At 44.9% G+C, this 26,295-nt stretch overlaps 1 protein-coding gene across 7 annotated transcripts in view; it reads left to right on the plus strand.

The window, feature by feature from the left end:
* The window catches only part of mocs1 (molybdenum cofactor synthesis 1), an 84,001-nt gene that overhangs the window by 53,529 nt on the left and 4,177 nt on the right, over positions 1-26,295 (plus strand). For 3 of the 7 annotated variants that reach the window (XM_073056041.1, XM_073056042.1, XM_073056046.1), the window contains exons 4-10: positions 4,985-5,149; positions 8,980-9,041; positions 11,971-12,082; positions 17,555-17,667; positions 19,400-19,510; positions 23,416-23,536; positions 24,838-24,885. In XM_073056041.1, the coding sequence (XP_072912142.1) occupies positions 4,985-5,149; positions 8,980-9,041; positions 11,971-12,082; positions 17,555-17,667; positions 19,400-19,510; positions 23,416-23,536; positions 24,838-24,885 (732 nt within the window). Of the gene's footprint in view, positions 1-4,984; positions 5,150-8,979; positions 9,042-11,970; positions 12,083-17,554; positions 17,668-19,399; positions 19,511-23,415; positions 23,537-24,837; positions 24,901-26,295 lie in introns of all 7 variants that reach the window. The other 4 variants (XM_073056047.1, XM_073056048.1, XM_073056044.1 and 1 more) reach the window with 2 other exon arrangements.

Consider the following 26,295-nt stretch of genomic DNA (forward strand, 5'->3'; position numbering starts at 1 on the left):
TTTTGGTGCCTGTCAGAAGCACCAGAGGGAAAGTGAAACTGGGTTTCTCGTGATGCTGGGGCAGAGGCCTTGTTACCGATGTTGATAAAGCCCCTGGGGACCCTGATGGGGCAATGGCGAAGCTCTGATACCCTCTGCCCCATTCAAATATAACTAGATCTCAGGTCGCTTTTGGCTGGTCTTGGGATAAAGCCGTGTCATTGAACTGCTTGCGATCAGGGAAAATGCAGAGTGTGGGTCTTGAGACACGTCTTTCTCTTTCCACAGATGCTACTAGACTTGTGTAGAACAGTACAGTATAGGAAGGGGCAATTCAACCTACAATGTTTTCTGCCAAACATGATGCCAAATTCAACTAAATCTCTTCTGCCTGTTCTTGATCATCTCCGTTCATTCCTAACACCACCATCTGCTTCTACCACTGACCCAGCAGTCTGTTCCACACTCCTAAACCCCAAAGTAAATTTATTATCAAAGGACATATATTGTCACACAATACACAACTCTTGAGATTCATTTTCTTGCAGGCATACTCAATAAATCTAATAGCCATAACGGAATCAATGAAAGACCGTACCAGTCGGGGGTACAGCCAGGGTGCAGAACACAACAAATTGTGCAAATACAAGAAGAAAGAAAGAAATAATAATAACTAAGCAATAAATATCAAGAGCATGAGACGAAGAGTCCTTGAAAGTAACTCCCACTTCACATGGATATAAAAGATGCTTACCTCCCTGTATCCCCTGTACCTAAAATGCATGTATTTGACGTTTCTACCGAAGGTAAAAGATTCTGACTGCCTATCCTATGCCTTTCATAATTTTATAAACTTCTATCGGGTCACTCTCCACTATCATGAAAGCAAACCCAGTCTGTCCAATTTCTTGCTTATAGCTCATACCCTCCAATCGAGGCCGCATCCTGATTAAACCTCTCCTGCACTCTTTCCAACACCGCCACGTTCTTCCTGTAATAGGATTACCAGATTTGCTGAGTAACTCCAGGGTTTTCTGTTCTTCTTTTAGATTTCTGAAAGCTGCAGTTGTTGATGAGTTCAGCTTGTTCAGTGGGTGTAATTACATACACCCTCTCTATAATCCCTCCTGGTTTGTGTCCCAGTTTCCACTGTGTGCTCCAGGCGTGAGTTGTTTATCTCTACCCCCCCCCCCCCCCCCCCCCCCCGGTCTGGGTTTAGCCGCGCGCAGCTTTTCTAGATGCCAAAAAGCCACTGTAGAATCTGGAAAGTAGGTGGTGGAGTTCTGGGAATGAGTCCTAGCAGGAGCTGATTGAAATAGGAAGGGATCAGGGAGAAGGGGAAGAGCTTTCTCACCAAGTGAAAACCTGGCGTGTACTGTCAGAGAGAGTTGCGGAGGAGATGTTGCCAACATTTAAGAAATATCTAGATAAGCACTTGAATCACTAAGCATTGAAAGCTACAGGCCAGAGTAAGTTTTATTATCAAAGTACACGTATGTCACCATATACAACCCTGAGATTCATTTTCCTGCGGGCATACTCAGCAAAACTATAGAACAGTAACTATAACAGGATCAATGAAAGATCAACCAGAGTGCAGAAGACAACAAACTGCGAATGCAAGTATAAATACATAGCAATAAATTACAAGAACATGAGATAAAGAGTCCTTAAAGTGAAATGATTGGCTGTGAGAACATCTCAATGGATGGGCATGTGAGTGAAGTTATCCCATTTGTTCAAGCATCTGATGGTTGTGCAGTAGTAACTGCTCTTGAACCTGGTGGCGTGAATCCTGAGGCTCTTGTACCTTCAGCCTGTTGGCAGCAACCAGTCAAGAGCCTGTGTGGTGGGGATCTCTGATGGATGCTGCTTTCCTGCGACAGTGTTTCGTGTAAATGTGCTCAATGTTTGGAAGGGGATTATCCATGATGTACTGGGCCAAATCCACTACCTTCCGTGGAATTTTCCATTTAAAGGCATTGATGTTCCCATACAATGTTGGAAGATGGGATGAATAAGGATGGCTACTTGCTGTTCAGCATGGACACAGTAGTCCGGGTTGCTTGTTCCCATGCTACACAACTGCAAGCCCTGTGTGAGTGGTGAAGGGGGATACAGCGTCTCCCAACCTACCCCACCTCTTGGACTCTTCCTGCGCCACGGGTTTCGGAAAATATTTCCCATATAGACCCTTATGGTCACCTCCAGAATCTGCAGGGCAGGTCGTCCTTCATTCCAAGGATCTGTCTCGGAAGGAAGGACTAACACTGAGGACCCACTGTCACTATTACCATACAGAATCTTGAGTCGTACGGTATGGAATCGAGACCTAACGTGAGAGAATTTGCAGATGCTGGTGATCCAAAGCAACCCACACAAAATGCTGGAGGAACTCAGTAGGCCAGACAGCTTCTGTGGTAACGAATAAACAGTTGATGTTTCAGGCTGAGACCCTTCATCAGCCCTGATGACTTGTCTACACGTTCCCATAGATATTGCCTGGCCTGCTGACTTCCTCCAGCATTTTTCTGTGTGGCTTGCTTTGGAACTGCTCCATGCTGATCAAGACAACAATCTAACCTGGTCTCATTCGCCCATGTTTAGACCATAACCTTCTTAACCCTTTCCTATCCGTCTCCAAGTACATTTGAACCTGCCCGGCCATTTCTGCTGACAGCTCTTTCACATACAGAACGCTGTCTGGGTGCAAGGAAAAACTGCCTCTTGGTTTCATAATAAATCTTCCTGCACCCACCCTGAACCTACACCTTTTTACCTAGCCCTGGGAAAAAGACAACTTACTCACCCTCCATGATCACCTCTCATTCTCTAACGCTCCAGTGAGTCAAGTCCTAACGTGCCCAACCTCTCTCCATCACCTTTTGGAGGTGTCTTCCAGGCTGGGAGGATAGTGTACGTCTAAACGTACAACTCCCTGTAGCTTTTTCTGATCTTGTACCAGACAGTGATGCAACCAGATACAATGCTGTCCACAGTACCCGCCATTGAAAATAGTGTTTTTGGTGCCATACCCAATTCTCTTTAAACTCCTAATGATATATAGCCGCTGTTGTGCCTTCTTTCTAAATGTATCAATATTTTGTGCCCAGGATAGATCTTCAGAGGTATTGGTACCCAGGAACTTGAAACTGCTCACCCCTTTCCACTGCTAATCCCTCACCTTCTGCTCCCTGAAGTCCGTAATCATTCCCTTGATTTTACTGACGTTGAGTGTTCCACTCAGCTCATCTGGGTCCTCTGTGGCTCCTCGTCACCTTCTGAGATTCTGCCAACCATCGTTGCGTCGTCCGCAAATTTATAGATGCCATTCGAGCTGTGCCTAGCCACGCAGATGTAGAGAGAGTAGAGCAGTGGGCTAAGCACACGTCCCGGAGGTGCGCCAGTGTCGATTGTCAATGAGGAGGTGATATTTTTTAATGATGTGCACAGATTGTGGTCCTCTCGGTGAGGAGGTCAAGGATCCAATTATAGAGGGTGCAACAGAGGCCCAGGATTTGAAGCTTTTTGATTAGAACTGGGGGTAGGATTGTGTTGACTGCTGAGACGTAATCAATGAACAGCAGCCTGACGTAGGCGACATAGCCTGATGTATTTTCTAGGGGATCCAAGGTGAAGTGAGGAGCCAGTGGGACTGCATCCACTGTAGACTTATTGTGGTGATAGGCAAATTGGTTCTTGCCCAGGCAGGAGTTGATTCTGGCCATGACCAACCTCTCAAAGCACCTCATGACAGTAGATGTGAGTGCCACTGGGTGATAGTCGTTGAGGCAGCTCACCCTGCTCTTCTTGGGCACTGGTATGATTGTCACCATTTTGTAGCAGGGGAAACCTCCCACTACAGCTGTGAGAGATTGAAGATGTCCTTGAACCCTCCCTCCAGTTGGTTGGCACAGGTGTCCAGAGCCCATCAGGGCCTGATGCCTTGTGAGCGTTCACCTCTGGTGCCGGCCTGTGAGACACAGATCACTATTATTACCCCCAGTCTGGAATTCGGCTCGAGAGAAGATCCTGACATCTCTCTGACATGTCTTCATGCAGCTGTTGTACTTGAAGATCATCATCTGGTATTCTTTCTTCCTCTTCCAACATCGAGGGGCTCAGAAATTGCAATAGGTCGTGATGGCTAATGTTCCACTGAAATAGGGTCAACTTGGACAGAAACGTGGCAACGATTGATTTGACTTCGACATCATTTCCTTGCAACTGAGACTGATTTAATTAAATCTTGTAAATAATTCCTAAAAATAAGCAATGTCATGCCTAATATTTTTGAATTGATTACTGATTGAAGCATGCGAGTCTTCAAAGAATTTTTATCACGGTTTTAAAACGTACATAAACATGTCTCAGGCTTTTTCCCTTTGAGAGCCGCCTGATCTCTGTGTGCAGCAGCAAGTGTTCACCCTTCATCATTCTCACTACAAAGCTCTCAAAATAGTTGAGAATGAGGAGCATGGGACTTGATCTTGATCGCTGTGGTAACAGTATTTAATTTGTGCGGCCGATCATTTAGGTTTCTTTGCAAAAAGATGCTTGTGAATTATGCAGTGAATGGTAAATATGTTAAGTACAGACTTTTTAAAGAATAAGGCTGCGTTGGCATCCTGTTATAGTTGGTTTTCCTTCTGTTACACGTGCAAGAATGTCGGTGAGCTGAATGTCTTTCTCATTGGAAAAATCGCTCAACAAGCAGTAATATTGGCTCCCCCTTCATTTCTGTTTCTTGTCCCCTTGCAAATGACAACCCTTGAACCGTACTTTCATCTTATATGAAGCAAGTATGACCGAGCAGCAAAGATTCCTGGCCTGGCAGAGCAAATTCTGCTGTCCGAAGTATGTTACACAATGTGTCTTCCATGTTCCCAGGCATTTCATCAATTTGTCTTTTTTTTAAGTTATTTGGTCTGATGTATTGTGCAAAGCTGTTATCTGGGTGCAGTCTGTTTTTTTCAGTCCACTTGTGTCGCTCCCGTTCGAACAGGTCGACTGCGGCAGCTGGAAAACCTGAAGACGCTCGCTGTTACAACTAACGGCATCAACCTGACCAAGCTGCTGCCCAGACTGAAGGAGGCTGGCCTCAACCTTCTCAACATCAGCCTGGATACCCTGGTCCCCGCCAAGTTTGAGTTCATTGCCCGAAGGAAAGGTGAGGGTCGTCCGTCAGCCTTCATGGCTTCCCTGTGCATTTCTGTTCTCTACTCCTCCCTCCCCCCAAATAACAGGCTGGGTGCTGCTGGTGGCATCCGCACTTTCCAAGGAGCGGTTTATTTTGTCATAAACAGGTTGCAGCTGTTAATAAACAGGAAGGAGGGTAGACTTAGTTATACAGCATTGAAACGGGCCTTTTGGACTACCTTGTCCATCTCAGGTTGCCTGAAATAGTCCCATTTGTCCTGTATCCCTGTAAAACTTTTCCTAACCGTGTAGCTGTCTAAATGTCTTAAACATTGTAACGGTACCTGCATCCACAGCTTCGTTCCATATCCCCACCATCTTCTCTGTGGATCAAGTTGCCCCTCAGGTCCTGTTTAAATCTGACCTCTCACCTTAAATCTGTACCTTCTCAATCTAGATTCCCCTACTCTGGGGCAGGAATGGTGGGGCTGAGGATTTGACAGCAGTGGTGGGGAACTGTGACTGTCCACCTTGTGATTTTTATGTTATATACCTCTGTGGTCACCCTTTTCAGCCGCTTGTGCTCGGGGGAAAGCCAGGTCCCAGATTAGCCTTGCCTTGTAGCTCAAGCCTTCCAGTCCTGGTAAAATCTTTTCTGCATCCTGTACAGTTTATTGGTATCATTCCTACAGCTGAACAACCAGAACTGCTACAGTACTCCACCATTGTAAGGAGATGTCCCAAAGTCCTGACCAGTGAAGACAGCGTACCAAATGCCTCCTTTACCACCTGTCTATCCACATCACCAATATACATGTTGGTTGAGTCTCCAGTGGGCGATAAGTGTCACTGGTGACAGCTGAATCCCAGCAGTGTATAAAAGAGAAGTGGGCATTGATACAGTTTGCAAGAGAGAAAAGACTCTTCCTATGCGGTTACGCTCTCTTTACCACCCCCTCCCCCCTCCCTTTTACTTAGCAGTAACCTCTGTGGGTTCATACACTGGTCAGCATCTCCATTACTCTCTATCCTTGTAACTGAGTCCCAGAGCCCATTGTTCTGTAGCCAGCCTGTCTGTGTGCAGAACTGGTTGCTGTGGATATCCGTGTGAAGGCTCAGCCCTCCTTTGTGTTTTTGTCTCAGCCTTTGAAAAGCTGCCTTTTAGCCCCATACTGTGCTGCAGTTGCACAGTATTGCCACAAGGTGGTGCTGTAAGCTCAATGATGGAAGGATTGTTCGTCATCTGTAGCTTTATCCAACATCTCACTTTCTGCTTTGTGAACAGCACTAAACCGGAATCCCTACACACCCTGGCTGATCCAGCCAATCTCCCCTGAGGAGAGAGTTGAATTTGTCATAGTGCAACAAGTCCACCATGTCTGTACTGAACAAGAACCCATCTATACCAATCTGAGTTATATCATTTGATACACAACCTTGGTGATTTCACTGTTCGTTCACTTAAGTGTTAAGAGTGGCCCAGGGCTGGAGGTGTATTGTTCCTGGAAAGTTGTGACATTGATAAAGTGGTGAAGAAAGCATTTGGCATGCTGGCCTGGGTTGAGTACAAGAGTCGGGATGTCAGGATGCAGTTGCAGAAGACAAAGGTGAGACCTCGCTTGGAATATTGTGTGCACCTGAGGTTGGGTGGGACTACAACCAGAGATCATGGGTTAATGGTGAAAGGCAAAAAGTTTAAGGGGAACATGAGGGGAAACATTTTCACTCAGAGGGTGGAATGAGCTGCCAGCGCAAGTGGTGCATGTGAGCTCGATTTCAACGTTTAAGCAAAGTTTGGACGGGTACACGGACGTGGAGGGCTATGGTCCCAGTGTAGGTCAATGGGAGTAGGCAGTTTAAATGGACTAGATGGGCCAACGGGCATGTTTCTTTGCTGTACTTGTCTATGACTTCTGGTCAGTGCTATAGGAAGGATGTCATCCCAGTTATAACACTTCACAAGGATGTTGGCAGGTCTGGAAGTTCTGAGTTACAAGAACAGACTGGATAAGCTAGGACTTGCATTAAAGGCTGAAGGGTGACCTTGTAGAGATTTATAAAAATCACGAGCAGCACAGATAAGGTGAATAAACTCGGGTCTTTTCTCCCCCAGGATTATCATCATCATGTGCCGTGTCATATTTCGTGCTGATCATGGTCTCGTGACCGTGATTGATCTTGCCAAATTTTTCTACAGAAATGGTTGGCCATTGCCGCCTTCTGGGCAGCGTCTTAACAAGACTGGTGACCCCAGCCGTTAGCAACACTCTGGCGTCAGGGGTCGCATAACCAGGACCTGCGATATGCACCAGCGGCTCATACCATCGTCCACCGCCTGCTCCCAAGGCTTCACGTAGCCCTGGTCGTGAGGGGGTGGTAGGTGGGGTGCTGGGCAGGTGCTACGCCTTGCCCAAGGGGGACCTGCAGGCTAGCGGAGTGAAGGAGCACCTTACACCCCCTTTGTTCGAGTCACATCTCCACCCCGCCACCCAGGGTCGAGGAAACCAAAGCTAGAAGGCATAGGTCTGAATTGAATGTAGGAAAACAGAAGGGACCTGAGAGGTAACACGCAGATGGTAGTGAGTATATGGAACAAATTAAATTGTCAAAAGTAGTATGATAACAACATTTAAAAGATATTTGGGGATATGGATAGAATATGGGCCAAACTTGAGCAAATGGGTCTAGCACATTTAGGTGATTTGGTCTCCAGGGATGAGTTCTCAAAATAACTATGTTATCGAAGTGCATATATGTCAGCATGTACTGCCCTGAGATCGTTTTCTTGCAGGCATTCACAGTAGAACAAAGGAATACAATAGAATCGATGAGAAACTCTGCACGAAGATTGGCAAGCAGCCAGCGTGCAAGAGAAGACAAACTTTGCAAAGGCAATAAAAAAACTAATAATAAATAAATAAATACAGTATGAGTTGTACAGAGTTCATAGACTGCGATCGGTCCAGTGTTGCAGTGATGGAGATACCCACACTGGTTCAGGAGCCCGATGGTTAATTGTTGGGCTGAAAGGCATATTCCCTTGCTGCATCCTGTCTTTATCTGTGATATGAGTATATTCGCTACCACACCATCAGGCAGTGCACTTCAAAGACAAACTAGCCCTTTGGGTGAAAAGAAATTCTTCCTGAAGTCCTCTCTACATCTTTTGCTGTGGCTTGAGCTTATGCCCTCTAGATTGGGCTCCACGTGGAAATGTGATACCACAGTGCCCCCTTCACGTGGAAGCTCACTGCTGTTTTGTGCTTGGGGTTTACTCCATCCTTTCAATCCACTCAGTTACTTCAGCTTCCTGCCCCGTCACCCCTACGTCCTTCATAAGGACTGTCGAAGGGAAGATTTAAACTTCAAGGTGTCGGCCTGAAACACCGGCTGTACTTTTTTCCACGGATGTTGCCTGGCCTGCCAAGTTCCTCCAGCATTTTGTGTGTGTGTGTGTGTGTGTGTGTGTCTCCCTCTCCCTCTCCCTCTCCCTCTCCCCCTCCCCCCCCTCCCCCTCTCCCCCTCTCCCTCTTTGGATTTCCAGCATCTGCAGTACCCCTACATCCGGATTACTCAATCATTCCCTCTTGCCCCAACCCAGGACACCCATCTTCCCCATGCACCCCCACCCATCCTCATTCTAAGCTGGTCCTCGCTCTGGAGAGTTTGCCCTCCCCCACTCCTCCTCTGGCGACCCTTCCCTCGACACCATCCCCTCCGAGGTGCCCGATCTCCCGGGCCTCCTTTATGACCTGCTGATCTCATCCTCCGCTGGCCGGCACTGGGCAGCATTCGGAGCCCTAATGTCGCCTGCAGCAGGTAGTGCCACTTGTGACCCTGTTTCCATGCCTCTCTCCTCAGGTTTTCACAAGGTGATCGAAGGCATCAACAAAGCCATCGACCTGGGCTATAACCCCGTTAAGGTTCGTGTGACACCGTTGGTTTTGGGGTTGTTGTGCTGTGAACTTCCACCTTGCACCAAGGTTTTTGTGGATAAAATATTAAAAATGAATAATGATAGAAACTGGATTTAGTTTAATCACATGTTGTATAATCTGATGATCATGACTGTCTATAAATGTATTGTTCTGATCTTGAAAAGTAGTAAAAATACTGTAGATTCCGTACTACAGAGCGCACCTGATTAAAAGCCGCAGGCTCTAATTTTAGAAAGAAAATCAATTTTGTACTTGTACAAGCCGCACTGGATTTTAAGCCGCAGGTGTCCCACGTTGTAATATGAGATATTTACACAGAAAGATATTACATGTGAGGATTTTTTAACTTTTAATTAAATCCGTATGGTAACATAAACAAATACATATTGCAAATGCTTTTTTTCGAACCGTGCTTGTAACACGGCTACTTTTAAATATACATACGTATCGGTAACACACAAATTACGTTGCGTATACTTTTTTACTGAACAGTGCACGAACAACATTCCAATATCTCCTAACGACTGGTAAAAATATATATATACTGCAGCCTACCAGGAAAAGTTATTGATCGCCTTTAACTTAAAAGCAGCGTTCTCGCGCGGGTCTAATGCGCTCCCCCCCCACCTTTCCGTTTATCGCAAACCGGTATTTCCCACAAGACGCAGCGAAACCGGATGTGATGTCATAGCATCCCAGGATGTAGTACAGAAAACAAATATAGTTAAGACACTTCTAACTTTAACTAGAAAATACTAACAAATGAATTACTAAGCGAAAATATTATAAACTAAATAACTGCCATAAAGGCAGCACAATGCTTTTCTTCGAGTGTTTTCCATGTTGATGAGGGTGAGTACAAATGACTGATTTACAATAATTTAATTGTGAAAGTGCGCTTGATTTATCGTACAATTTCATTGGACCTCTGTGAACTACTCATCAATTTTATTGGTCTACTGTTACGAGGCAAAATGTTTTTGGCGGCATGAAAAAAAACCATGCATTAGCCGCACCGTATTAAAGGCCGCAGTGTTCAAAGCTGTTCAAAGCGTGGGAAAAAAGTAGCGGCTTATAATCTGGCATCTACAGTACTTACAATGTACAAAGATGACATTTGAACCAATGGGCTAGTTCTGTTCCTGAGTGACCTCAATCCTCATTTCCCATTAAATCTGGGGTTTCCCAACCTGGGGTCTGCACCCGTTGGTAATGATAGGGTTCCATGGCATAAAAAAGGTTGGGAACCCCTGCTTTAAGCCATTGAGTAATTGTCAGTCTTTTCCCTGCCTGTGCCCATCTCACACCTCATTCCGAGCACCCACGGTGCCCGTGGCCATGAAAGGATAGGAACAGGGACTCCCTTTCCATCTCCCTCCAGCTGTGACCTGCCATTTTAAAATCTGCTGTGCAATGACCTCACTTTTTTTCCCAGTACTGTATTCCACCTGACTTGGACAAGATTTACAAGCATGTTGACAGAACTGGGGGGGCTTACAGCGAGAGGTTGGGGGCGGCTTGGACTTTAGTCGTTGAAGCATTAGAGAGTGAGGGGTGTCCCTATAGAGGTGTGGAGAACCACGAGGAGCATTGACAATATGAATGCAGTCTTCTTCCCAGGTTTGGGGAATCAAGAACTAGAGGGCATAGGTCAAGGTGAGTGGGGGGTAGATTTAATAGGAACCTGAGGGGCACATTTTCACCCCAGGGGCATCCATATTTTTTTAAATTGAGATGCAGTGCAGGCTGTCACAGCCTTCGAGCTGCACCACCCGGCAGTGCACCAATTTAATCCTAGCCTAATCACAGGACAGTTTACAGTGACCAGCTGGCACGTCTTTGGACTGTAGGAGGGAACTGGAGCACCCGGAGGTAATTCCACAAGGTCACAGGGAAAGAAAAACTCCTTACAGGCAGCGGTGGGAATTGAACCAGCGTCACCTGTACCGTAGTGTTATGCTAATCACTACACTACCATGCTGCCCTAGAATAAATGGAATGAGCTCCCAGAGGAAATAGCTGGGGCAGGTTTTAACAACTTTTATAAGTCACTTGGACAGGTGCATGGATTGGAAAGGTTTAGGTGGGCTGAATGTGGGCAAGTGGGGCTAAATTAGATGGGAATTCTGGTCGGTAGGTCTGAGGGGCCTGTTTCTATGCTGTCTGCCTCTTTGCGTCCTTCCCCATTGTTTAACCTGTCCATATGCCCTCGAAGCCTCTACGACCTCTTCAAAACTCTCACTGCCTCCACTGTCGTAGCCTCTTCAGGGACTGGTAACTAATGAATGCCCTCATTTGTTAGAATAGCCCATTAAATTTTTTTTACACTGCACAGTGTAGATTCTCACCCAAAGCTTGGCATGTTTGCAGATGTCTCACTCTCTGGGTCAAGGGCTGACCCCTAACCCAAATGAGTAAGCAGATCCCCTTTAAATCTTCTTGCTCCCACCTCAGCCCCAAGCCCTCCAGGCACGATTGATAATTAGATTGTTGGCCGAATTGTACTTGGTGTGTAGGTGAGTGGTGGAATCTGGGGTGCGTTCGTGGGGAATGGGGGGGGGGGGGAGGTTTACTCACCATAAAGTAGTGAGTATCTAGATTGCATTGCTGGAGAGAGTCGTAGCCAGTTGAACAGCCAGATTCCTTCATTCCACAAAGCTATGGGCAACGTCCCAGGAAATGGTCTTAATATGATGGATCGCCACTGCTCAGCACGGTCATTATGGGCCGAATAGCCTGTTTCTATATCACTATGACCTTAATATTACAGGGAAGGAGTGAGATTGTTGTGTGTCAGTATGTGAGAACCTTCTTAGGGGTATGGAATAATCAATCTAAGTTATTTCCACTATTCTTCCCCCATGCACCCCTCCCACAAAAAAAAATAACCTTTCCCCTCCTACTCTTCCCTCAGGTGAACTGTGTGGTCATGAGGGGTCTGAACGACGATGAGCTGCTGGACTTCGTGGATCTCACTGCTACCAAGCCCCTGGACGTGCGTTTCATCGAGTACATGCCATTTGATGGTGGGTACAAGGGTGGGGCAGGTTAATGAATTGACCCTTCAGGTCCCCTGGGCCCTGCCTCCCCTTTCGCCATCCCGGGGCTGAGACTGGATAGCACCCTGAAGCTTGCCAGCGGAGCGCTTACAGACAAAGATAGCAGAGCACCATTCGACACTGGCAGCTTGCTAAATTGCTTTCTTATTGTTGCGTATACCAAGGTATAGTGAGAAAACTTTGTGCATGCTATTCGTACACATCATTTTATTACACCAGTACGTTGAGGGTAGTGCAACGGAAAACGACTTTAGAATGCAGAATAAAATATTACAGAGAAAGTGTAGTGCACACAGACAATTGCGCGCAAAGCAAGAATGAGATGCGACACTGCTCAATAATCTCATAACTGGTCCTTGAGCCTGGCTGTACCTGCTTTAAGACTTTTGTAACTACTGTCCAATGGGAGCAGGTAGAAGAGTAGATCTCCGGGGTTGGTGGGGTTCGTGATTATTTTGGCTGCTTTTACCAAGGCACCAAGAAGCATGGATGCCTGGTTACCCCGTTTCACAAGATTATGGCTGATCAGCTCCACATACCCACCTCCACCTATTAACCACTTCCTTGTCAAGAATCTCTGCCCCACTCTTAACAAAAATCGCTGAGACACTCTGTGGAAAGATTTTACCTTGTCTGTGTGTTAACGGGTATTTTAAAAGGTTATCTATCCCATAAGGCCATAAGATATAGAAGAATTAGGCCATTTTGGCCCACCGAGTCTGCTCCACAATTACATCATAGCTGATCCAGTGTTCCTCTCAGCCCCAATCTCCTTTATCTCTTCATGCCCACTCAAGAATCTGTCAATCTCTCCCTTAATATAATAAGACTTGGCCTTCACAGCTGCTTGGGGCAAAGAATTCCACAGATCCACCACCCTGTGGCTAAAGGAATTCCTCTTCATCTCCATTCTAAAAGGACAAGGACAGCCCTCAATTCCGAGGCTGTGTCCTCTGGTCTTGGACTCTCCCACATAGGAAGCAAACTCTCCACACCCACTCTATCAAGGCCTTTCACCATTCAATAAGTTTCAATCAGGTCACCCCTCATTCTTCCGAATTCCAGTGAATACAGGCCCAGAACCATCAAATGCTCTTCATATGACAAGCCGTTCAATCCTGGAATCATTTTTGTGAGCCTCCTTTGAAGCCTCTCCAGTTTCACCACATCCTTTCTGAGACGAGGGGAGCAAACCTGCTCACGATACTCGAAGTGAGGCCTCACCAGTGCTTTGTGAAGTTTCAGCATCACATCCTTGCTTTTGTATTCCAGTCTTCTTGAAATGAAAGCTAGCATTGCATTTGCCTTCCTCACCACCAACTCAACCTGCAAATTAACGTGGGAGAATCCTGCACAAGGACTCCCAAGTCCCTTTGCGTCTCAGTTTTTTTTTGTATTTTCTGTCCATTTATTAATTCAACCTTTTAATTTCTTCTACCAGTGTGCATGGCCATGTACCTCTCGACACTGTATTCCATCTGTCATATCTTTGCCCATTCTCCTAATCTGTCTAAATCCTTCTGTAGCCTACTTCCTCAAAACTACCTGCTGCTTTGTTGCAAACTTTTCAACAAAGCCATCAATTCCGTCATCAAAATCATTGACCTATAATGTAAAACAAATTGACTCCAACACAGACCCCTGTGGAACACCACTAGTACCAGTAGCAAGTCAGAAAAGGTTCCCTTTATTTCCACTCTTAGCTCCCTGCCAATCTGCCACTGCTTTATCCATGTAAGAATCTTTTCTGCAATACCATGAGATCGTACCTTGTTAAGCAGCCTCAAGATGTGGAACCTTGTCAAAGGCCTTCTGAAAATCCAAGTACACATCATCAGCTGATTCTCCTTTGTCTGTCCTGCTTGTTATTTCAAAGAATTCCAACAGATTCGTCTGGCAAGATTTTCCCTTGAGGAAACCATGTTGACTGCAGCTTATTTTATCATGTGCCTCCAAGTACCCTGAGACGTCATCCTTAATAATCAACTCCAACATCATCCCAACCACTAAGATCAGACTAACTGGCCTATAGTTTCCTTTCTTCTGCCTCTCTCCCTTCTTGAAGAGTGGATTGACCTTTGCAATTTCCAGTCTTCCAGAACCATTCTAGAATCTAGTGATTCTTGAAAGATCATTACTAATGACTTCATGATCTCTTCAACTACCTCTTTCAGAATTCTGGGGCGTACACCATTTGGTCCAGGTGACTTACTTACCTTCAGACCTTTCAGTTTTCCAAGAACCTTCTCTCTAGTTACGGTAACTTTACACACTTCCGCCATACTGCTAATGTCTTCCTCAGTGAAGACTGATGCACAATACTCGCTCAGTTTGTCCGATATTTCGTTGTCCCCCATTACTACCTCTCCAGCATCATTTTCTAGTGGTCCAACACGCAACACATTCTTGCCTTTCTTTTACACTTTGTGCATCTGAAGAAACTTTTGGTATCCTCTAATATTATTGAGTGGCTTACTTTTATATTCCATCATTAAAACCTTAATGTCTTTTTAGTTTTTTTTTAAATTTTCCGATCCTCTAACTTCCCAGTCAATAATCTTTGCTCTATTATATGCCCTCTCTTTGACTTTTATGTTAGCTCTGACTTCTCCTGTTAGCCACGGTTGTGTCATCTTTCCTTTAGAATACTTCTTCCTCTTTGGAATGTATATATCCTGAGCCTTCCAAATTGCTTCCAGAAATTCCAGCAATTGCTGCTCTGCCATCATCCTTGCCAATGTTCTTTTCCAATCAATTCTGGCCAACACCGCTCCCATGCTTCTGTAATTCCCTTTACTCCACTGTAATACTGAAAACATCTGACTTTTATCTTCAATTGATCTCAAATTTCAGGGTGAATTCGATCATATTATGATCACTTGCCCCTGAGGGTTCTTTTATCTCTCTAATCAATTCTGATTCATTGCGTAACACCCAATCTAGAATAGCCGATCTTCTAGTGGGCTCAATCAGGAGTGCTTAAGAAGCCATCTTGTAGGCACTTTAGAAATTTCCCCTCCTGTAATCCAACGCCAACCTGATTTTCCCAATCTACCTGTAGATTGAAGATTGTAACATTGCCCTTTTGGCATGCATTTTCCTATCTCGCATTGTAATTTGTAGGCCACATCCTTACTACTGTTTGGGGGTCTGTACATAACTCCCCTCAGGGTCTTTTTACCCTTACAGTTCCTTGGCTCCATTTCCCAAAAGACTATCCTCTGTAGCCACCCTGTTATTTAGTCCCCAATCTCTCAATTTTATTTTGGAGAGAAATGAGGACTAGAAATTTTCCTCAGAATATTCAAGTTGAAACCAGATGCCAACTACTGTCTAATTTTCCTGTAATAGTGTAGGAGAAATCAAGAGGAGGAATCAAGCTTCTGTTTCTTGGAATCATTGAAGATCAATCTGAACTGGATATTTTTTCATGAAATAGTTTGGAGTGTGGGAGTTTGATCCAGGTTTAATTTTTCCCGGAATTGAAGAGAGAACAGAAATGTGGACTGCATTTGTTTATCCTGGGATTATTTGAGCAGGGATCAGAAATGAGAAGTGGTTTTCTCCACACTTCAGTTTCCTTGCTGAGGGTGGAGGATGGATATTGAATTGAATTGTCACTCCCGCAGTTAAAGTACCAGCTGGAGCAGTCGCTGCCCCAGGGGGAGCCAGAGCACTTCTTCACAGCAAACAGCAGCGCTTCAGTCACAAAGCCTGTGTGACTCTGATGTCAATTTACACTGCACGTCTGCCTACACCAATCCCACCATTCCCTGCCAGTTCTTATCTGAATGCTGCTTAAATATTGCTATCATATCAGTTTCTACTAATCCCACTGTCAGCACCTACCACTGTGTGTTTTAGAGCAAGAGAAATTTGCTTCACAAATCCCCTTAAAACTTTTGCCTCTCACCTTTTAAGCCCTGCCCTCTTGTATTTGATATTTCGACCTGGGAAAAAACTTGATCTGCCCTATCTATGCCTCAAAATTTTATAGAATATCTGGTCTCTCCTCAGCCATTGAAGATCTGTAGCTTGCAGGAGTGACCCAGGTTTACAACCTTGTCCTATTACCAGCAAAGTTAAACATTTTCTCTGGTTCTCATGCACCTGAACTTGTCTGAGGTCATTCCCCCTGCCTGTGCTGAAAAACCTTAAAGCCCATTTGTGGAACAGCTGTTTGACACCCTTGTTCCCAATTCCCACCACTCCTGCTGTGTAAATTATTACGAACAAGTTATTAAATGTAATGATTCCCTGACCTTTGCCCCTTCTGGCTTCACTGGTTTGTGCTGAATAAGAGTTATGGGGAGGGAATTCCAGAGCTCTGGGCCCAGAAAATGGAAGCCACTGTCCACAGTAGCAGAGTGCTTGAATTCCAGGAAGTGTGACAGGCTGGAAGTGAGGGAGTGCAAGAGTTTTGGGATCACTATGGGGCTGGAGGAGAGTAATGAATAATTCAGAACCAATTTAAAATCGAGTTTGGGGGAATCAGATGAATCAATGAATTTAGGAAGCATCTGAACAGACTTAAATACGCAAAACACAAAAGGACAGTGGTCAGGCCACTCTTGGAGTATTGAGAGGCATTTTGGGCCCGTTGTCTAAGAAAGAATTATCCTGTGAATGGAAAGGTTAATGTATGAGGAGCATTTGATGCCTTGGGCCTGTACTTGCTGAAGTTTAGAAAAATTGGGGGTGGGGAGGGAAATCTCATTGAAATGTATTGAATATTGAAAGGCCTAGGAGTGAACGTGGAGAAAATGTTTCCTTTAGTGATAGAGTTTAGGACTGGAGGGCACAGCCTCTGAACGGGAGGACGTACCTCTAGAAAAGAGATGGGAATTTCTTTAGCCTCCGGAATTCATTGCCACAGATCACTGTGGAGGCCAAGTCATTTGGTGTACCTGAAGAGGAGGTCGATAGGATCTCAATTAAGGAAAGTATGCAAACTCCATACCGACAGCACCCAAGGTCAGGATTGAATGGAGTCTCTGGTGCTGAGATATTTGCTCAATTGCCTACCGTTGTGCTATTAAACCAAAGCTTTGTCTTTGTTCATGGTGGATGGAAAAAAAAATCCCAAGACCTAATTTGAAGGAGTTAGTACAACACCAGCACATCTGGGCCATCTGCCATTGGTCAGCATTGTAAAGGCACGTTATCCGGGCATAATCCCTGCTGAGACTGGGAGTTTGCTGTATGGAAAATGTTTGTTATATTTTCTGCACTTCAAGAAAAGGCTGTTGACTGCAGTGTGCTGTAGAAATCCAGCAGGTGAAAGGAGGTGCAGGTTCACCATCAGCTTGGTTTGGTGGGGAGGGTGGCTGTCTACGTGATGGGTATACCGGAGGTTTAGCTATCCTGCTGAGGCTGTGAGTTTCAGGCCGCCAGTACCCCACCCTGTGCAGCTTCGGCTCATGTCTGCTCTTCCTTCAGGCAACAAATGGAACTTCAAGAAGATGGTGAGCTACCAAGAGATGCTGAGCACCATCAAGCAGAAGTGGCCTGAGCTACAGAAGCTACCGCTAGAAGACTCTGGAACTGCCAAGGTGAGTCCTCACCCACTGCTGCACAAGAATGGTATTGAGTGTAGGATTAGTGCAAATGGGTGTTTGACCAGTATGGTCTTGATGGGCGGAAGGGCCTGTATGACCATGATGCTTGACAAAATGACTCGGAGTTGATCTAAAAACACTACCTGGTTCCTGACCACCTTTCCAGTTGTTTGAAGTCCATCCAGACAGATAATTCTGTATGATGCCCACGTACATGGAGGTGGTATAAAGGGAAGCAGAATGTAGTGTTACTGTTACAGAAAGTGCAGTGCGAGTAGACAAATGGCTGATTAGATATTTGCATCAATGAGTAGGTGTACAGATATATGTAATAAAGTGGCCACAGAGTGTACGTCACCAGTTTTTAAACTTCTCTTGTGATGTTCCTTCTTCATAGCCCCATTGCCAGTCCAGTTCAGCCCCTTGCCTCCCTTATCCTGATCTCACGCTACTTGGATGAGTAAAGAGCCAAGAAGGTTCAAGTCCCATGGTAACGGTATTGAGGGGGAAAAAAGTAGGCATAGGTTTAGGGTGAGGGGGGGGGTTTATGAAGTTTGGACAAGTATTTTACACAGTGATTGGTATTGTAATAGATCATAGAAGATAACGAGTACAGCAGCAAAACAGGCCCTTTGACCCATGATGTCATGCTAAACTAATTGTTACTAATCCCTTCTACCTGCGCTTGGCCAATGTCCCTCCACTCTCTGCCTATTCACATGTCTGTCTGAGCCTCTGAAGTTCGTCAGCACCCCACCCCCCCCCCCCCCCCCCCAGCAGTGCATTCCAGATACATATCACACTGTACTTTTTTTTAAAAAATAATCACTTGCCCACAATCTCCTGTTGAACTTTCCTCCTCCCACTTTAAATGCATGTTCGATAAGCCCTGGGGATGAACAATACAAATCACCTACACTTGTCGTAACTTTATAAACTTCTATCAGTCTCTCTTCAGCCTCCGCCGTTCCAGGGGGTGATTGGAACCGTTACAATCACTCAGTGTATGAGACTTGTAGACACTCAGATAGAGAGGGCGTAGAAGGGTACAGAAACAGGATTCTACAGATGCTGGAAATCCATAGTAACACATGAAGCATTCTGCAGGGACTCGCAGGGTGGGTGCTGCTCCAGCATTTTGTATATGTTGCTGTATATAGTCCTAAAGCAGACTTGGGATTAGTGTAGGTGGGCAAACTGGTCAGCACGGGTTTGGTGGGCCGAAGAGCCTGTTTTTCTTTCCTTTCAAATCTTATTATTATCCAAAATTAACAAGAGTACTGGAGCCAAATTTGTAAAGAATGCTTAATCACAGGGTATAAATTTAAATTAGCAACTTTAGCTAATTGTATAGGTAAAGCAGCTCCCAATAACGAGGTTAAATAAAACTCGTTTCACAGCTTTCAATTCCAAGTCTACCCAAATTGGCCACTCGTTCTTATCAACCCAGTGTAACCAAAAGGACATATATCACATGTTAACAGCCCAGTAACATATTCTTAAATTAGGCGAAGCAAGACCTCCATCCTTTTTCGATTTTTGTAAGTGATATTTACTAATTCTTGGTCTTTTATCATTCCAAATAAAAGATGAAATAATACAGTCAATCTGATCAAAAAAAAACTTTAGTCAACAATAAGGAGCCTGTTTGAGTGCTGTGTGACTGAAGAGAATTGGGGTGGGTGGGGTGTCAGCCAAGTACAACCTTCACCTTCTCTTCCCACAGGCTTACAAAGTGCCCGACTTCCAGGGCCAGATCGGCTTCATTACTTCCATGTCAGAACACTTCTGCGGCTCCTGCAATCGGCTGCGACTCACTGCTGACGGCAGCTTGAAGGTGAGAACAGGGCTGACGTCTCGTGGTCGTACCTCCTGAGGGTTTATACCCCCTCACCTGGGTTTCTTTGTGCAGCGTTCCAGTGTTAGGGGTTCTACCTACCCCTGAAAGCTGGCCTGAAAACGGAATGTGTTCACAATCGTAACCAGATCCCCAGCTAATTATGATGCGCTTTTATCCACTAATTACATGAACGTTTCACTCAGCAATCACAATTACTGACCTGTACTCAGACACCTGTTTAGGTCACAGTAAAGCAACTGAGGAAATTAAATGTATTTAGTGGTTAAACAGATAGGAGATAAATTTGCCAATATCCATAAACGTGACCAAGAAATGATTGGGTCAAGTTTGTTGTTATGTGTGTGGGTCCATTTATGCACAGCTCTAACAAACTTGCTTGCAGCTGTTGTAATGGGACTTGACATCATGTAAGCTGTAACCACAAGAAAAGCACAAACACAATTTTGTTACGAGAAAGAACACGATTAGAATTTTAAAAAGTCGATTTTTGTGCAGGGTGGTCATGGTGTTGCAAAACTAATGAATGGGGGCTTTGCTATTGCTATCTTATTGTTAGTGTCACGTACTGAGGCGCTATCTTGTGTACCGTCAGTACAGATCAATTTGTTACACAGTGCATTGTGGTAGTACAATAACAATGCTGAATAAAGTGTAACGTGCAACTAGTGTAAAGGTACACTAGTGAAGTTTAAAGAGACTACCAGACAGGTATATGGAGGAATTTAAGGTGGGGGGTTATATGGGAGGCAGGGTTTGCGAGTCGGCACAACATTTTGGGCCGAAGGGCCTGTAACGTGCTGTACTATTCTACGTTCTATATAAAGTGCAGACATGCAAGATGAGAATGATTGAGAGGTCAAGAGTCCTCCTTTAATAGTCTTATAACAATGGGGTACAAGCTGTCTTTAAGCCTGTTGCTATATGCTTCCAAGCCTTTTTTAATCTTCTGTCCAGTGGAAGAGGAGTGTATGCCCAGGGTGGGTGAGGCCTTTGATAATGCTTGTTGCCTTAAGGGAACAGTGAGCAATATAGATGAAGATGGAAGGCTGGTGTCAGTTTCCTGGGCTCTGTACACAACTCTACAGTCAGGGCAGAGCAGTATTCATGTCAAACTGATGCATCCAGATAGGATTCTTTCTGAGGTGCATTGTTTAAAAGTTGGTAAGGCTCGACAAGGTCATGCTAAATCTGAGGAAGTAGAGGTACTGATGAGCATTCTTGACCATGTGTTCGGACCAGAACTGTGTGTGATGTTCACTCCTAGGAACCTGAAGCTCTCAACGCTCAATCTCTACACCATTGATCTAAGCAAGAGCATGTGTACCAGCACCCCCCCCCCCACCTGTTAAATGTCTCCTGTAAATACTAATGGTGAGGACAGATGTGCCCATGATGTGTTGGGCTGAGTCCACTGCTCTTGCAACTTAGAACCGTAGAACACTACAGCACAGAAAACAGGCCATTCAGCCCTTCTAGTCTGTGCTGAAACTTTATTCCACTAGTCCCATTGACCTGCACCCAGTCCATAACCCTCCAGACCTCTTCCATGTAACTATCCAATTTATTCTTAAGAGGGAGCCTGCATTTACCACGTCAGATGGCAGCTCGTTCCACACTCCCACCACTCTGAGTGAAGTTGTTCCCCCCCCAAACCATTCCCCTTTCACCGTAAAGCCATGTCCTCTCATATTTATCTCTCCTAATCTAAGTGGAAAGAGCCTACTCGCATTTACTCTGTCTATACCCCTCATAATTTTGTGAACCTCTATCATATCCCCCCTCATTCTTCTACGCTCCAAGGAATAAAGTCCTAACCTGTTCAATCTTTCCCTGTAACTCAACTCCTGAAGACCCGGCAACATCCTAGTAAATCTTCTCTACACTCTTTCAATCTTACTGATATCCTTCCGAAAGTTAGGTGACCAGAACTGTACACAATACTCCAAATTTTGCCTCACCAATGTCATACAACCTCACCATAACATCCCAACTCCTGTACTCAGTACTTTCATTTATGAATGCCAGGATGCCAAAAGCCTCCTTTACAACCCTGTCTACCTGTGACGCCACTTTCAGGGAATTATGTATCTGAACTCCCAGATCCCTGTGTTCCTCCACACTCCTCAGTGCCCTACCATTTACTGTGTATGTCCTATCTTGATTTGTCCTTCCAAAATGCAACACCTCACACTTGTCTGCATTAAATTCCATCTGCCATTTTCTGGCCCATTTTACCAGTTGGTCCAGATCCCTCTGCAAGCTTCAAAAGCCTTCCTCAATGTCCACAACACCTCCAATCTTAGTGTCATCATCAAACTTGCTGATCCAATTTACCACATCATCATCTAGCTCATTGATATAGACAACAAACAACAATGGTCCCAGCACAGATCCTTGCGGCACACCACTAGTCACAGGCCTCCAGTCTGAGAAGCAATCATCCACTACCACTGTCTTCTCCCACAGAGCCGATTTCCAATCCAGTTTACAACTGCTCCATGGATACCTAGGTGTCTGAACCTTCTGAACTAACCTCCCATGTGGGAACTTGTCAAAGGCCTTACTAAAAGTCCATGTAGACAACATCCACTGCCTTTCTTTCATCTACTTTCATGGTAACCTCCTCGAAAAACTCTACAAGATTTGTTAAACGCGATCTACCACGCACAAAGCCATGCTGACTATCCTTAATCAGCCCTTGGCTGTCCAAATACTTGTACATCCGATCTCTCAGAACACCTTCCGATAGTTTACCTACTACTGATGTCAGGCTCACCGGCCTGTAATTATCTGGTTTACTTCTTGCGTTCCTGTGCATTTGAATTGAATTGCTGTACCAGACTATGATTCAGCTCATCGGGATACTTCAACTGTACTTCTGTACAAGTTTATTACTGTTTGTTGAGAAGCCGAACCTCCTGAAGAAAGCATTCAACATCTTTACTTTCTTATGATTGCATCCATGTGCTGGGCGCAGAAAGATTATCCAATATGTTAATGCCCAGGAATAGAGGTGGTTGTGGAGGCACCACTAAACCAGGTACAGCCCATCCTAAAAATCCTTCTGGTTCACCAGTGGATTCAGAACACACAAGGAAATAGGAATTGGAGTAAACCGCTCAGCTGTGCTCAAGCCTGCCCTGCCCATTCAGTATTCACGTTATAGAAAGGGTTCTTAAACTTGTTTCTCATGCCACAGACCCCTTTGGCAGTCTGGTGAAGCCTACAAACCCCTTCTCAGAATAATGTATTTAAATACATAACATAAAATACCTAGCATTGCAGAAGAAACATTATATTGAAATACAGCTATCAAAATGTAAACAAAGCAAATTTGTGATTATAGTAATATGTGCTTTATTAATGCATTCAATAACTACCTTAATTTGAATTAGAGATGAGTAAATTATATTATGGGATATTTGTAACAATTATGATATGAAAATATCTGTGATTTCGATTGCTGACAAAGTCACAGCTACTGCTAGACTGTGGTCTGTTGCCTACATTCATCATTTGAAGGAAATACTAAACTTCAGTTAGAGGTTAGTGAAAATGAAGATGTAAATTCTTCCCCATCCAAGTTCACGGACTCCCAAGGTCTGTGAAGCCAGCTTTAAGAACCTCTGCAATGTAGGAATGATGTATCTGTGTTGAAGAGGAGGTTCACTAAGTTGGAGTGCTCAGTTATGAGTGACAGGTGAGGCTAGATTTGTTTTCCTATGCTTTGAGCTGTTTGGGGGCCTAGAATGCTCCCAGATTCCCTTGCTTTTAACTTCACTCATTTGCTAGCCCCAGGGATTTATGGAGCATCCAACTTCGGGCTTGCTTCTCTGGAATGGCGAGTAGTCACACCATCTCATTTGTGCTTGGATGTGCAGGTCTGCCTCTTCGGAAACTCCGAGGTATCCCTGCGGGACGTGTTGCGCTCCGGAGCCACGGAAGCAGAGATGCTCGAGATCGTCAGAGCCGCACTGAGCAGGAAGAAAAAGCAGCACGCAGGTAAGGTTACTACTGGTGTTTGTGGCGAGGCGGCCTGAGGATGTGGGGCAGATGGAAAGACCGTCAGCAGGGTCAGGAGGGTGGGACTTCTACGAGGGAGGTCAAAGTCAGCAGGGTGAGGGAGGTCAGTGACCACAGGCATGAGGCAGATCTCTTTAGGAAGTGTGCTTTGTACCTGAAGCATCCTGGGTGAAAGGTTTGGTGCAATCTTTCACCAGCTGTGTAACAATTTGAAGGAGGGAGCTTGGTACAGCCATGAGTGTAGAGGGATGGTTGGAACCAATTGGAGAAAAGCCCTACAAGGGACGGTCAGGAAGGTTGTTTGGAGGTTATGGTTTTCGAAACGAATGAGCAGGCACAAGGGAATTCAGATACACAGTCAAGGGTCCCATTTCTCCAACGCTTAACATCCATAAGCATGGACTTGTAAAGAATTAACTAATTGAGCACAGCACAGGAGCAAGCCATGTCACAGGATCCGTATCCCTTCAATTTCTGCGAATTCAGGCTATTCAGTCCCTCTTAACTGAAACACTCCATCTTAGACAACATCCTGGTGAATCTTCTATGCTCCTTCCAGTGCCATTACTGCCTTCCTGTAAATTGGTGACCAGATGTGCACGCTGTATTTCATTTGTGGCCTAACCAAGTTGCAGTTCAAGCACAAATACGGTTGGAATCACAAGAGACTTCTGATGCTGGAATCTGGAGGAATAAGCAATCTGCTGGAAGAACTTAGTGAGCCAGGTCCCTTCACACCGCATAGAGCTCATAGGATCCAAGAATTATGTTGCATCAGAAGAGGCTGGAATACACAGAGTCTATTGAATTTAACAAGCAGTCAGTGTTAGGTTGCAACCTTTCACCTGAACTTTAGATTGAGACCCTTCAGCCCGTCTCATCTGTGCTGATGAAGTTGCCTAAACTACCCTTTTGCCTGCATTTAGACCACATCCCTCTAAACCTTTCCCATCCTCATACCTGTGAAAATATTACAGATGTACCTGCCTCGTGGCAGCTCGTTCATATATGTACTGTACACTGCCTTCAGGTTGCCCCTGTGGTATCTTTTAAATCTTCCCCCTTCATTTTAAACCTAGTTTCAGGTTTCCTGAGCCCTGGGGGAAATAAGACTGTGTGCTTGTTTACATTATCTGTGCCTCTTGTGATGTTACACATGGTCAAAGGTCCACCCTCAGTTTCTTGCACTCCGGGGAAACAGAGCTCGTGGGTAGTGAGTTTTCAGATCTAGTGCCGGAAGGTAGCCACTTCAATCCACTGACCCGCTTGATCCATTGCAGGAATGTTGAACTTATCACAGATGAAGAACAGGCCCATGATCCTGATTGGTGGGTGACGCAGCAGTACGTACGATTGGCTTTTTAATTTTCTTTTAACAGTTTGTTTGGCTTTTGCTCTCGTTTCTGCCCATGGGTCCCACGGTGAGGGGCTCCGCAGGCCATCCTGTCTCCTCAGTTGATGGTAACATTATCCATGGTGACTGAGGAGTGCTGCCCCAGGGCTGTGGACTATTCACTTGGTGACAGTGGGAGGGTGAAATGTTTTACGGTCCTCAGGTGTTCCATGAGGTGTGGGAAGGTGGCTGCTACCTTGGGAAGCAGGGAGTTCCAGTGTTCTGTGGCTGTATAACCAACCAGCCTTTTGGGATGTGGGAGAAAAGAGGAGCACCGAGGACCCCCAGGGGGTTCAGAAGAATGATAATTCTGCCTATCTGCACTACTTCCTCTGGCAGCTCACTCCATATACCCACGCCCTTCAGTGCAAAAAGTTGTCCCTCAGCTTCCTTTTAAATATTTCCTCATTCACTTTAAACCCATGCTGTCTGGACTGGCAAAATAACTGGCTTTTCATCTAGGCTCCTCATAAATTTACAGAACACTATAAACCTACCCCTTGGCCTCCTACACTCCAGGCAGGAAAACAATAATAGTCCCAGCATCTTGTAACTCAACCCCTCTACTCTTGGTAACATCCTCGTTTATCTATGCTGCACCTTTTCCAACTTAAAGGGCAATCTTCCTGTGTCTAGGCAACCAAAACTGTTATTTTAGTAACATTTGAGTAATTTTGTTAGTATATTGTTTGATTAAGCATTCGTGTTATTTTAAATTAATTCATTATGGGTTATATGTATAAATGAGAATTGCATACATGATCACACTGCCAAGTGATATGTGTGTGTGTCATTCAAAGTAAACTTGAAGTTAGACCTGCATTTCAGACTCCCGGGTTTTCCTTTGAATGAATTTGATGTTCTGAAGTTACAAAACATAACAAAAACAGTGTACAATACTCCAACTGTAGCCTCAGCAGTAACTTCTATAGTTGTAACACGGCATTCCAACATTTGTACTCAGTGACCTGACTGAAAAAGGCATGTTCAAAGTAAATTTATTAAGGTACAGATAGGTCAGCATATACAACTGAGATTCATTTCCTTGTGGGCAAACTCAATAAACCTGTAGAAAAATTACCATGACAGAATCAATGAAAGACCAAGTGGGCCAAATGCCACCTTCACACTGCTGTCTACTGTGTCAGGGAATAATTTATTTGTAGCTCTGGCTCTCTCCAGTCCTCAACATTCTCCAGGGCCCTAGCATTTACTGTGGAAGTCCTGCCCTGGATTAACCCTCCAAAATGAAACACCTCACACTTGGCCAAATTGAATTTCATCTGCTATTCCTTGGCCCACTTCCCTCATTTGATCTAGATGACCACCTTGGCGATTTAAGTGG

This window comes from Hemitrygon akajei, chromosome 9 (genome assembly GCF_048418815.1).
Source record: "Hemitrygon akajei chromosome 9, sHemAka1.3, whole genome shotgun sequence".
Taxonomy (NCBI): Eukaryota; Metazoa; Chordata; class Chondrichthyes; order Myliobatiformes; family Dasyatidae; genus Hemitrygon; species Hemitrygon akajei.